This window comes from Eubalaena glacialis, chromosome 17, assembly GCF_028564815.1.
Source record: "Eubalaena glacialis isolate mEubGla1 chromosome 17, mEubGla1.1.hap2.+ XY, whole genome shotgun sequence".
Lineage (NCBI taxonomy): Eukaryota > Metazoa > Chordata > Mammalia > Artiodactyla > Balaenidae > Eubalaena > Eubalaena glacialis.
Genome location: NC_083732.1, coordinates 24,726,339 through 24,740,346, shown reverse-complemented (window position 1 = coordinate 24,740,346; position 14,008 = coordinate 24,726,339). Strand labels below are relative to the sequence as shown.

At 43.1% G+C, this 14,008-nt stretch overlaps 1 protein-coding gene across 4 annotated transcripts in view; it reads left to right on the top strand.

Annotated features, from left to right (window-relative positions):
- The window catches only part of ZNF704 (zinc finger protein 704), a 228,981-nt gene that overhangs the window by 189,248 nt on the left and 25,725 nt on the right, over nt 1-14,008 (top strand). For all 4 annotated transcript variants that reach the window (XM_061171753.1, XM_061171754.1, XM_061171755.1 and 1 more), the window contains exon 4: nt 2,585-2,817. In XM_061171753.1, coding sequence (XP_061027736.1) covers nt 2,585-2,817 — 233 coding nt within the window. The remainder of the gene's footprint in view (nt 1-2,584; nt 2,818-14,008) is intronic.

The following is a 14,008-nucleotide window of genomic DNA, read 5'->3' as shown; positions in this document are numbered from 1 at the left end:
AAACTTTTCTTAGCATAGTTATAAAGAAAGTGTTCATTATGACTTAAAAAATAACTATCCAAATAGTAATCCCAAATTTCTGATATCTTTCATTTATTCTGCAAAGGGGAGGAAATTCTTAAAAAGGGAAAGCAATTTATGATAATGAAGGCTTTTTTTTTTAGAAATAAAAATTATCTCCAGAATGATTGTATATCAGTGAATTTTGGGAAACTGTTGTGATCCTTTACTGTGCTGGAAAAAGATCATTTTGTTAGGACGTGGGTCGGCAAAGAGGGTGAGATTCAGCAAAATGCCTGTCTGCATTTTTAGCAAACACATGTTTAAGATAAGGAGACACTGCTCTCTAAAAAATATTATGAATTGGTTCTGACTTTTTTCTGAAAAATTTTCTGAAAAATGTATTTCTATATTCCATTGTCCTTCTGATTAAATAGTGTTTGTTTTTTAAATATTTATTTGGTTGCGTCGGGTCTTAGTTGTGACACTTGGGATCTTCAGTTCAGCACGCAGGATATTTCGTTGCAGCGCATGGGCGCAGTAGTTGTGGCACGCAGGCTCTCTAGTTGTGGTGCGTGGGCACCAGAGCACATGGGCTCAGTAGTTGCAGCACGCAGGCTAGTTGCTCCATGGCATGTGGGATCTCAGTTCCCCAACCAGGGATTGAACCTGAGGCCCTTGCATTGGAAGGCGGATTCTTAACCACTGGACCACCAGGGAGGTCCCTAAATAGTGTTTCTAAAGGAAATGTCATTCACAGGTAAACAAACAAATTAACTTTTGGCATTGGCATGAAGCAGTGTAACCACACTGTAACAATTGTTGGTTCTCAAAATAATTTCAGTTCCTCATACTTAACTTGTTAACATGTTAACAAGTTAACATGTTAACTTAACTTAACATGATTACAGATCTTGCACTATGAACTTGTTTTATTTACAAGTGCATGCTGTGATATATTTATAAGCCTCCTGGGCCTGCCACGTGAGTTTGTCACACCAGGTAGTATTACCTAAGGCCTTACACTGGGCTCCTCTTGAAGTCATGTTGTATCGAATGGAGATTTCTTATTTATTAGAGGCAACTCGGGTCCAGGGAGTATATCAGTCTCTGTGTAGACTACAGGGACTGAGATGCTGATTTGATGTTGTTGCTGCTGTCAAGGTGTGAGCCTGCATAAATGACCATGTAATTCTGTTAGAGCCTGGCTTTAATGAGATGGTCAACTTACTTCTGCTATTCAACTTAAAACTTCATTCATCTAACTGAACTTTTTGCTTGACATAGTTGTGGAATATTCTGGAAGCCTATAATTAGGTGAAGGTAGTTGAGAAATTTTTCCATGAATGCTAGCTAGTCTGCTATTTGTCTTCACTTCATTACTAATTACACAGATGTTAACAGCATTTTTTTAATGAGTCATTTTGGGATTTTTTTCCTCCTTGTAGTTAAAATATAGTTTTAATATATTCAAAATGTGCATTAATATGGAGAAGAAATTATCCAAAAAGAAAGTCGAATTTATACAAATGCTAATTAAGATTGGGCATTTTGAAAAGTAAAGCAAATCTTCTGTGATTAAAAGAGCCCCCTGAAGACATTCAAACTGGGCAAAGATCTCTCTATATTCGCAAGCATTTCATCATGTTTTCCCCCACAAGTGGAAAGGTAAAATTCAACACCAAGCTTATCAGTAATTATTACCAATAACTTCTTTTACGATCTCAGCTTTGCCAGAGAGAAGGGAGGACGCTCACAACACAGGGCCTGTATGTCCTGAAGGAGAAAGAAGGCCAACTGGTACACCGGGGTTTGGGGCCCTGGCCCGTCCAAGTTATGTACTAATCATGGTGAAATGGCAAATCACTTCAATTCCTGGTGACTCAGGGTCCTTGTCTGTAAAAGGGGCATGATAATCCTTACCCTGAAAGATATTGTGAGAATGCATGAGATTGTGTGAATAAGCTTTGTAAGATGTAAAACACACACCAAATGTAAGGCACGATTATTTCTTATAAAAAGCAGGATGGTAAATGGCTTTAGGTAACTAATCAGAAATTCGTTCGTTCTCTTAGGTTCTTAAATCTTAGACTAACTCTTTCTATAAATGTATTCCAAGAATCACAGTCCTGTAAGAAATTCCTTTTAAAGTGTTAAAATGCGGAGGTGTGGGGTGTGGGGAAATACCGCAAATGACTTCTCCCTTAGGGATACGGTCCATAAACGCCGGTCTTTCCAAACTTAGGGAACCAGAACATCTTTTTTTCCCTCGTTTTTATGTAATCTCCACTCTCATCCGAAAGAACTAGTGTTACACAAAGCAACACCCATCAGAAAACTCTTAGAGAAATCTGTTATCGTGTGGCTAAAATAAATGTTTATAAACTATAATGTGGCTTTTTTTTTTTTTTTTTGGAAGTATAAATAGAGTAAAACGTACATGCGCAGCTGTTGCAAATTGCCAAGTGGGCTGCAGGTGCCTTCACCGGCATGGAATCCGGGCCCCCATTTCCCCTCTGACCCATGCCTGGGCTCCGCGGGGTCCGGGACTGGGTACTGACGCTGTGCTTGTGTGAACGGACAGAGGGCCTGAGCGGATCGTGGAAGGAGGGAGGCGGCGTGCCTTCCAGCACGAGCAGCAGCGGCTACTGGAGCTGGAGCGCCCCCAGCGATCAGTCCAACCCGTCCACGCCGTCGCCGCCGCTGTCCGCCGACAGCTTCAAGCCCTTCCGCAGCCCCGCGCCCCCGGACGATGGCATCGACGAGGCGGAGGCCAGCAACCTTCTCTTTGACGAGCCCATTCCCAGGAAACGAAAGGTTGGTTTCGGGTTTCAGTTGCGGGACGGTGCTTTCCCTCCGCCTTCTAAGGGCGGGTTTGATCCTGGGGTGATGATTCTGGTACTTCTCCAACCCACGCCCCTTTTGATCGACAGGAGCAGCCTCTGTTCCCCTCTAATGTTCTTTGAAGTTTCAAAATAAATTAAGGGTCGTGGCTAAAGACAAATAGAAACGACTAAAATATTAATATGTTTCTTCCAAGGACGCATTCCCCCCATCCCATCCCCATCCTCTCCCCTGGTTGTAAGTTGCTGCACTGGTTAAGAGTTAACATCAGATAACCTGGGACTTACCAGTATTTGGAAGTAAGAAAATTGGACTTCAGGCTTGGTTTGGTAATTAACTCACTCTCTTCCTTGTACTTAACTTCTTCATCTGTAAAATAAAATTAATATGTTTTTCTCTTTTCTGCTTCACTGAGCCCTGAAGCGTTGTTGGAAAGAATATTTTGCATCTTATTTTTATAAAACCAGGTGTGAAATTACATGAAAGCTAACATATAAACGTATGTAGTATATAAGTAATGTACCCCAAATTATACATTTATTAAATTAGAAGTGAAAAAGGAGGTCTAATTAACTGATTTAATAAATTAATTGATTACACTTTTATTTAATCCTCACAGCAGTCCTGTACGGTAAGTATTATTTTCCCATCTTGATAAGAGGAGATTGAGGACCAGGGAGAGTATACATTTAACTCTCTCCTGTCCTGCAGGTTAGGAAGGGCCAGAGCCGCCATTCAAACCAGGTCTGCCTGAAGCGAAAACTCATATTCTTTTCATTCTCTTCACATACATTTAAATCATTATGTTCACTCACGATTTTAAAAAGCATTTCTGTTTCATTGAATAAAGAAATTCTACTGCTCTATCTAGAAAACATTTTAACATTATTTTTTAAATCTCCATGTAAATATGAAACTGTTATTATATATTAGTCTTTTAATTTGCAATTGGCAGCTTCATTATTAATGACTATTCACAAACAAAAATCCAAAGAAAACCCTGAGGACTGCACTGCAACCTTTTTTTTCCCCCAGTTCATTTCAAAGAGAAAAACAAAGAGATGGCACTGATCCAACACCATCCCTCCCTGCGTCTCTCTTAACATCACGGCAGCATGTGTAGCAGGGGCGGTGGTATACGCACTCTCTCTGCCCAGAGAACAGGGCATTAATGTAGTCTGCTATCCTTCCCGGAGGCAGTGGCATGAAGAGTTGCAGTTTCACACTCCAGTCCATTGGGCAGGGGGCCTGGGGTTGTTCCGGCATCCCGTGGGTCCCCGGAGACACTGCGTCTTCGCTTGACTAGACGGGGAGAGAGGCTGGCACTTTTATCAGTGGGAACCCATAGACAAGATGGCTGCGTGGACCTGGAGTCTTGTTCTGTTGCTTCAGGCTGCACAGACTTTCTCTCTGGGGCCTTCAGAGTGTGTGGCCTTGGCTCTCATCAAGCGTGGCCCAGCCTTGTGGCAAGGGCTCACAGCACAGGGAACCCCCAATGCTTGTAAGGTGCGCTGCTGAAGGCCCATCACAGCCTTTCCTTTCTACTCTAGCCATGAGCCAAAATTCATACTCTTGTACCGCAATTAGGTTGCATTAGTCAGACTCGTATGTAAGGTCTATAGGCTTCAACTCAATTAGGGGATAGTCAAGTCACCAAGGGAAAAGAAAAAAAAAAAATTCATTACCTAATGGCATTTATCTGAAGGGCACAGACACACTCCGCAGGAGTCGGGTTAGTAGGAATGCATGAACGAATGAAAACCAAGTTCCTCCTTCTTTCGTTATGACCTCCCTCTGGATTTCCCCCTGGGTAATACCAACAGGATGAAGCTCGTAGTCCCTAATTTTTTTTTTTTTAATTTATTTATTTTTGGCTGCGTTGGGTCTTCGTTGCTGCATACGGGCTTCCTCTAGTTGCGGCGAGCGGGGGCTACTCTTCGTTGCAGTGCGCGGGCTTCTCACTGCAGTGGCTTCTCTTGTTGCGGAGCTCAGGCTCTAGGCACGCGGGCTCTAGAGCACAGGCTCTGTAGTTGCGGCGCATGGGCTTAGGTGCTCCGTGGCACGTGGGATCTTCCCGGACCAGGGCTCGAACCCGTGTCCCCTGCATTGGCAGGTGGATTCTTAACCACTGCGCCACCAGGGAAGCCCCTCGTAGTCCCTAATTTTTAACGAGAGGATTTTACATAGACCAAGTTGTTGCCTTTTTTTTTTATACAGCAGGTTCTTATTAGTCATCAATTTTATACACAGCAGTGTATACATGTCAATCCCAATCGCCCGATTCATCACACCCGCCCCCCCCCCCCCGCCGCTTTAGTCGTTGCCTTTTGAACTTAATGGTACTTTGAATAGTGAGAGTAACAGGAAAGTAGGATGGTTCCAATTCATTTTTTTTAATGTATTAAGTGAACCAATATTTATTGAGCACCCAGCAAGCACAGTGCTCAATGCCCTGAGATTAAGGCGTAGCCCCTTCCTTCAAGGTTGGAAGTTGGGTGGGTGGGCACTGATGTGTAAAGAGGCAGTAATAATTATGAGTGATAAATGCTGTGCTCACGATGTGGCAGAAACACAGTAACTGTAATGCAGCTATTTTAGAGTTTTAAAAATCATATTTCAAAAGATTTCTGAGAGTTAATTGTCTAATCCATTAGGCAGTATGTTCTAGTTGGTGGAAGCTTCTGAATTCATTTTCTTTTCCTCTTCATTCCCTCAGATTCATAATATCCCTTTGAGACCACAGGCAGTTGTGATGGTCACGTATCCTGTGGGGATTGTTTGAGAACCTTCTAGATCAGTATTTTCCAAACTGCAGGTCTCAATCCACTAGTGGGTTGTGAATCAGTTTAATGAGCTGTGAACAGTACATCTTTAATGAATAGGACAGAAAAGGGTGCGATGTACATAATCAGGATAAGTACTGTTTCTTGATGCTTTGGTTTCAGTTGTACACTTGCATGTCTACTGTACAAAATGTATCTCTTACTGTGGCTCCTGGTCAGAAAAATTTGGAAGCCCCGGTTCCTTATTATAAAGAGGGACCATGATAAGTGGTAAATGAAGGAGCCCTGATTGGACATCAAAAGATCCACATTCTCAACTCAACTTTGCTACCCTGAGAACTTAGGGAAAACACTTCATCCCTCTGATCATCAGCTTCTTAATCTGTCAAACAGGCAAACAGGCATTATCAAACCTCTCTCAAGACAATCATGAAGATTAAGTGTGACCAACCATAAGTAGAAAGGGCTTACCAAAACCCCATGTACTGGAATGTAGCAACTTTGTAATGGACATTTTAGGACCCCAAAACAAAGGGGCAGGAGGCATACCCTATACTGATTCTGAAGCAATGACCCTGATCATCCTCCTCATTATGGAAACTCCTTATCGCTTTTCCTCACTGTCACCTCGTACGTGATCCCTGTTCCACTTGTGTAAAGAGGAAGAGACATTCATTGCCTAGACAAGGCGTTATCGCCTTCTCTCAGTAGTAAGCAAGAAACAATTGCTGACAGTAACTACATTTGCATATTTTGTTACAGTTTACAAAATGCTTTTAAACGCAGCATGTCATTGAATCATCACAAAAATCCTTGGCCTAGTCATATCCCTATTGTGCAGAAGAGTCTCACTGAGGTTATGTGAATTGCCCCAAATCCTGTAGCTTATAATGTGTTAGAAATAAGATCAGTTTCCCTGAAAGAGCGGAGATGAAACTCTTGAGGCAAATTAATTGAAGGAATCCACATTTCACTCTGCCGCCCAGAAGAAAACAATGTGGAAAGAAAACAGACCCAGCTACGGCCAACATTACATGCCAGGGCGGGAGCGAGGTGCAGAGGGTTCGCAAAAAAAATTGAAGACAGAGAGAGGAACTCCAGGCTGTCTGATGGGGGCGCGACTTCCCGCAGGAAGCGCCCATCTCTCTTAACAGGCCCTTCAGCCAAGGTACGTGGGGTGCGAGGAAGGGAAATGAAAGGCTTCTTTCTCCCGGCTCTGGAGATCGGCCAGTCAACTGCGTCAAGCCCCGTTCTAGAAGATTTTTTCCTCTGGAATTTAAGACTGACAGTACTTCGAGGCTGCTCCGGGAAAAGCCTGGTAGAATGAGCCAGGATTCTGGGACTACGGGGAAGGTGCAGTTCCCATCATGACCACAAGGTGGTGCAATGGCCTTAAATACAGCCGCTCCAGGCGTCTGGGAGAAAACAATTCTCTGGAAGGCCAAGAGTTAGCCATCCATTCCTGACGACCTCTAGAAAATCAAGAGGGGCTGACAGCTAATTACTAATGTGCTTCTTTCCATGTCAGATTCCTAGTTCAGTCAGATTTTGGATTTGTCTATTGCTAAACAGGATAAAACAGTTCGGGTTCTGGAATTAGCACCCCAGCTGCCGTACTCGTGTGACCTTAGCAAATCACTTGACCTCTCTAAGCCTCCGTTTCCTCATCCGTACAATATGGAGAATGATAGCACCACATTGATCAAGTTGTTGTGAGGATTGTGTGAGCAGTAAATGCTGGCTGCTAATATTTCGCTTTCCTTTTTACCCATTTGACAACAGACCGAACAGAATTTGAGAACCGTAGGTGTGGAGAGAGAAGGCTGCCTGCCTCCATCCTCCATCCTGACCCATCCTGACCAGGTCAGGGCCGCGGCAGCCCCTCAGCCACCTCAGCCACCTTGGGCTTATTTAGGGTTAATGGAAGAGGCCAGACTACGTCAGGTGAGGGGTGAAGGAAGCAATGACAGTGGCAGAAATCAGGGCCCTGCGAGGAAATCTGACTCGGGACTCTGCATTTCAGAACATCAGCACAAATCAAAGGCAATCACGAAATTCCAGCCTTCATCATTTTCATTTACTTCACAGGTGTCTTGACCATGAACCACTTTACCTGTGGACTAGAGAGAATCTCAAGTCAGAGAAAAAACAGCTCAGTTCACATAAGCTGCTTCGGTCATAGTTGTACAGTAGTAAACAGTAAACAGTAGAATTAATCATTTGCTTCATTCTCCGTGTTCAATCTTTCAGAATCAGAAAGCAGTGAATCGCTTTAAATTGTGAATGACTGCTCCGGAAAGAAAACAGACCCTCAAGGCCCTCACGAATACGCCTGTTGCCAGTCTCTGCACGGACTTAATTCCTAACCCACTAATTTTGAGCAGAGAAGTGCCTTCTGTAAGAAGAACTGCTGCTCCAGAAATAGACCCATCTGTTAGAACTGCTGGGGAGGGCGGTGCTAAGAAAAGCAGCTCAGGGTCACACTGTACAGGTTTCACGGTGATGACACAGCATTGCCAGCCAGAGCCGGGGAGCTGATTGACCTCAGGGAGGATCAGGGTAAAGAAGAGAGATCTAGGCAATTTAATGACAGCATCTTAGAACAGTCTGCCAGGCAGTGTGTGGTCCAGGAGCTTGAAGAACTTCAGAAATCATCGAGCCCAGGCTCAACCTTTCCAAGTTACAGGACAGCTTGATCATGTCTGGAAATGTACAGATGTCTCCAAAGGTGAGATGCACTTTTAGAAATCACTGATCGAGAAACTATATAATGACTAGGGATTTCTATTAATTCAGGAATGCTTTTGTTGTGGTTTTAGAAATCATTTTAAATCTACTCTATATTTAGGTATCATTTCCACATGATAAAATGAGCCCGCTTTAAATGTATAGTTCAGTGAGTTTTGACTAATGTCTCCACCTGAGTAACCACCACTCTGATCCAGGCCAGCATTCCTTGTGTCCTCTGCAGTCAGATGCCACCCCCCACCCCAGACAGGCAGCCACTGCCCTGACTTCTGTCACTAGAGATTAATTTTGCCTGTTGAAAATGGAATCATACAGTGTGCACTTTCTGGTGTGCAAAATAGCAAATGTTGGCAACAGGAGCTCTCATTCATTGCTCTTGAGAATGTAAAATGGTACAACCACTTTGTAAAGCAGTTTGGCACTTTCTTATAAAGGTAAATATATATTCACCATACGACCCAGTAATTCTACTCTTAGATATTTACCTAAGAGATAAGAAAGCATGTCCACAAAAACACTTGTAGACAAATTTCATAGCAGTTTTATTCATCGCCACCCCAAACTGGAAACCTGTGGTACATTAAAAAATGGAATACTACACCACAATAAAAGGCAACTAATGACTGAAATAAGAAACAGTGGGTGAATCTCAGAAAAAATTATGCTGAGGTATAGAAGCCAGATACAAGAGGATACATTCTGTATTATTCCATTTACAAAAATCTTTTTGTTATTTTTAAATTTTATTACCACAGAATCTATAAATGGCACATACAGGTGAGAGATGTCTAATCCCTGCTTGGTGTATACATTGGAATTTACCTACACACCTCACAGATCCAAAATCACTAATCTTGTTCAGTCCTCTTGTTTTACGAATAAAGAAAGAAAGTCCCAAGGTGGTGAGGTGACATGTATAAGGCTGCTCTCCCAGTAAAGAAAAGAATTGGAATCCCTACAACTTCTAACAGTTACTGATTTTTTTAGGACAGCATTTATCAGCCTTTGGAACCTGCTGAGGGCCTGAGTGGACGTGTTGGTTCTGAAAGAGCCATTGCAGCCTCTGCCAGGGGCGTGGCTTCCCGTAAGGCAGGCTGAGGAAGCATGTGTGATGCAGCACGCTCACCTGTGCAGAATAATTGGACCCTCTTCTCTCTGGGAAGCTTGGATGTATGAGTGTCCACCCCTCGCCCATCCCAACACACACACACACACACACACACACACCAATCGCCAAATAAAACATACCTCAGGATCTTCTCAGTTGCCTTAGAAAAGGCAACTTGACGTTAACTCCAGGCAGCTGTCTGGTAAACTGGTCATGTGATGCTCAAAGTCATGCTTATGTACCTTCTGGAATATAGCTGTAATTGAACTTATCCCTGGATGTGTCATATAATACGCCAAAATCCAGCTGTGTTTGCACTCTTGGAACTGAAGGTGACCTTCAGCAGTCATCTCATCAGTCCTGTGTACCAGTCTGGGTTCTATCAGGAAAATAGAAACTACTCCATGTACCCTAAGTATGAAATAATTCAAAACCAGCATGGAAGTTTGCCATGGAAAGGGAAGCAGAGAGAAGATGAAGAAGGAAGCCTTGGCCAAAGATCTTTCTTGGCCAAAGAAGGAACCTATAGCCCCAAAGCAGTCGGTATGAGAGACATTCTGGAAGCTGCTACAAAAGTGATGAATCCCCAGGAAGTTCTTTCCAACCATCGTAGCCCACAAGGCCAAAGTTGGGTGATTCTAAAGAGCTTTCCTGGGTGCTGCTGTGAATGTCCCATTGAGCATGTGTGAGATTCCGTGAGTCTGCTTGTAGCTGCCAGGAGCTTCAGCTTAATCAGGCAAATGTGTGGGGGACCCTAGCACGCTGTGGTTCCCAACCGACAGTGACCTCTCTCTACCTCGGACATCCCAGTTTTGTGAACGTCTGTTCGAGCTGAGAGGAGAAGCCAGGACTGAAGCACAGATGGGCACGTTCAGCCTTGGAGGCTGCAACTCCACCGGCAGCTTTGCTTGGTTTGGCCTCTTTGGGCAAGCTTGGATCCCTGTGGCAATCTGGGTGTTTATTTAGCTATTTTTTTCCTGTTCTCCTCCTCCCACGGCTGGCTTTCCTTTAGCATAACAGTGAGTAGTCTGTAGACAAAGGATTTGTCTCCACTGGATGTAGTCAGGGGACTTTGAAAAGTACTTAACCACCATTTAAGGGGCCTCTGGTTCGACAGGAGAACATTCTTCACCTAGGTAGAGAGAAGTCACTTGATTTCATTAAAGTTGAGGTGCTCATGCTAGTATACTTTTATTCTCCAAAAATTAATCAAGCAAGTATTATAGGGTGACTTTCATTTTAAATTTAAAATAGGGTAATTTTTATGTTTGGAAATTAATGTAAAAATAAGATACCCTTCCCCAATATTTCTACCATGCAATTTCTACCATGTAATTATTTGTATTACATATCCTCCCAAATATATAATGTTGTTTATATTCTTTTATAACCTACTTTTTCCCCATTTCAATCAAGGTCCTGGGGGAAGCTGGTGGTGTTCTCAAGTGGGGTAATTGAGAAGAGTTTAATGAAGAGGCTCTTTATAAAGGTATAGATAGGGCTAGAAGGAATCAGAAGGGATGGTGTGGTACCCCACGGGCAAAAGAGAAAAGCAAGGAGGAAGCAAAGTTGATCATTTTTCTTCATTTCCATTACCTAATTTTCTTTGGGCAACAGATTTCTTTGGAGCCCTTAGCAGGGGCCCAAAAAAGTATGGGCGTAATTGAGGAAATGACACACAAACACTTGCAACTGGTAGGTCTCCAAATTCCAAGGGATTTAGAGAGGATATTGGTCAGCTTCATTGTATTTTGGGGATTCGATACCTCTATACCAGCTATTTCCTCCTAACTAAGGAAAGGAGTTATACCAATGACATTTATTTTTCTATGATCAGTACCAAGCTTTAACTAATCAATTCAAGAAGCAAATGCTTGATATATTATTGCAAGGACTAGGAACAGAATGTTATACATAATACTTGTTATGGCACAAAAATGTGATTGTCATTTCCTAAAACAATCAGCAGTTTGACCCTTTACAAAATTCCTAAGATGTAGAATGAATTTGGCTCTATATGTTGTGTAATACTATTATATTTATTTCAAAAGACTTTATCTAACTGACTAATTGGTAGGAATCATCAAGTGATACTGGATAAGTCACATATCCCTTCTTAAAGTACTTTCTTCTCTTTGTGCTGGTAATACCACACTGTCTGGATTACTACTACTTTCCCCATTCTCTCTCTCTCTGCCTGCTCTTTCTCAATCTCCTACATGAAATATTGGATGCTGCAGTATCCTGGGCCTTCTAATCATCTCTAGCTGCATTTTTTTCCCTAGATGATCTCATCCAAATCTGTTTTAAGAAATCCTTCAGCTCCTGACTCCAAATGTATATCTCTAGCCCTGACTTCCCCTCAGTTCCAGGCTCATAGATCCATGGTCCTACTTGCCACCTCCTCTTGATCAATAACAGGTATCTCAAAATTAGCATATCCCAAACAGAACCACAACTCACAAAGCTATAGAAGTCATCTTTAACACCGCCCCTTTTAACATTCCTCATACTCAGCCCAACAGCAAGTACTGTTTGATCTGCCTCAAAAATGGATCTTTTTTTTTTTTAATTTTTATTGGAGTAGAGTTGATTTACAATGTTGTGTTCGTTTCAGGTGTACAGCAAAGTGAATCAGTTATACGTATACATATATCCACTCTTTTTTAGATTCTTTTCCCATATAGGCCATTACAGAGCACCAAAATGGATCTTGAATGTATCTACTTTTCTCCATTCTCACTGCCCAAACCTTCTTCAAGCCGCCCTCTTCTCTGACCTGTGGGAGCATCACACTGGTGACCTTATTGTTCTCTCCCCAGAATAGGGTGGTGTTTTCTTAAAGCCTAAATCATATAATGTCGTTCCCCTCCTTAAACCCCTTCAGTAGCTTCTTTATTTTAGAATCAAATCCAAATTCCTTACCTTCACCTACAAGACCCTGCATGATCTGGCCCTCCTTGCCTCTCCACATTATTTCAAACAGATCACACCCTCTCTCCTTTCCCTCTAAATTCACTGTCCTTTCTGGCCCTACAGTATGTCAAGCTCTTCCCCATCTTCACACCTTTGCATTAACTCTTCCCTCTGCCTGGAAAACTCTAGCTCAGAGCATGGCTGGCTTCTTCTCCAACCTTCAGGTCCCAGCTCAGAAGTCACTTTCTAGAGGCTTTGTCTGACCTAACGCAGCCCACCCCCATTTCCAATGACCTTACCATACCTGAAACAATCATCATTTATTATCATTTCTCTCTCTCTCCCACTAGGATGTAAGTTCCTGGAGAACAGCTTCTTTTCTTTCTGTCACCAGCCCCTGGAATATTCCTTGCTAAATAGCTACCTGGTTTAATGAATAAAGGAATACCACCAGCAAAAAGGCTTGGAATGAATCAGAAAGTGTTTTCATCTATCATGACTTCATTTCCAGATGGATATTTGGACTCTCAGATACCTGTAATTTTGGTTTGAGTCATTAATTCCCTTAAGTGGAAGATAATTTTTAATAGTATAGCTTCATTGTTTGAAAAATGGGCAGAAAGCATTCCTAGGGTGAGGATTTGTTCATTAATACTGTTAAGTTGTTATATGCTTTGAATAAAAAACACCAAGCAGAATTCTTTTTTGGGAACCTTGGGGTTGGGGTGGGGGGCAGGGCAGGATTTAAACTCTCCCCCTTTGGCTCATCTTACATCTCAGGCGTTTGGATCAGTGGCTCAAGGAGATCAGGGAGCCTGAAATTTGTGAACTGTCTCCTTAGAATAAACACCGACGCCTCAGGATCATGTACTTTAAAGTCTCCTAATTCTGTCTCAGCTCCCCTCACATCCCTCTCTCAGCTTCTGCCCATCTCTTCACTGCTGCAGCTCCTAGAGCTCAGTATTGCCCATTGCAGCGGGGAGCACAGGCAGGCTGTCCGAGATGCCCGGGAGCTACAGTGGGAATGGCTAGGTTGCCGTGTCAGGAATGCCGGCCACCTGGCCAGAGCCCCTGGGACCCCCAGGCCACTGGGCTCATGAAGCCCGCAGGAAGCCTGGGCTCCTTCTGCTGTCACTAATCTTTCCCAGCAGACTGTGGCCATGTGCCACCATGCTCTGTCCTCCACTTGCCACGCTGAAAGTGACCATTCCCAACACACAGGATACTCCTCACTTCGGGAAGTTGCCAGGTACCTTGTTTCAATTGAGAAACCTAGAGAAAGACTTGGGTGCGGGTGGGTGGCTGGCTGGATCAGGATATTAATCGCATCATAATAGCTGATGAATCATCCTCTAAGTGTGTAAATGATTGCTTTCTAGAACAGGGCTTGAGGGCAGAAATCCTACTAGACTTGTAAACAACGCTACATCAATTCCGTCAGTTCAAGGAAGGTGTCATGACTACTATGTTGATTGGTCAGGGTAGGCTTACGGTTGAAACAACCCATTCCCAAACATCAGTGGCTTAACCCCGTAAAGGATTTCTCATGTCACAATCCAATCAGGTCAGCGGGGGTGGTGAAAGAGTGTCTCTGCTCCACACAATTCTC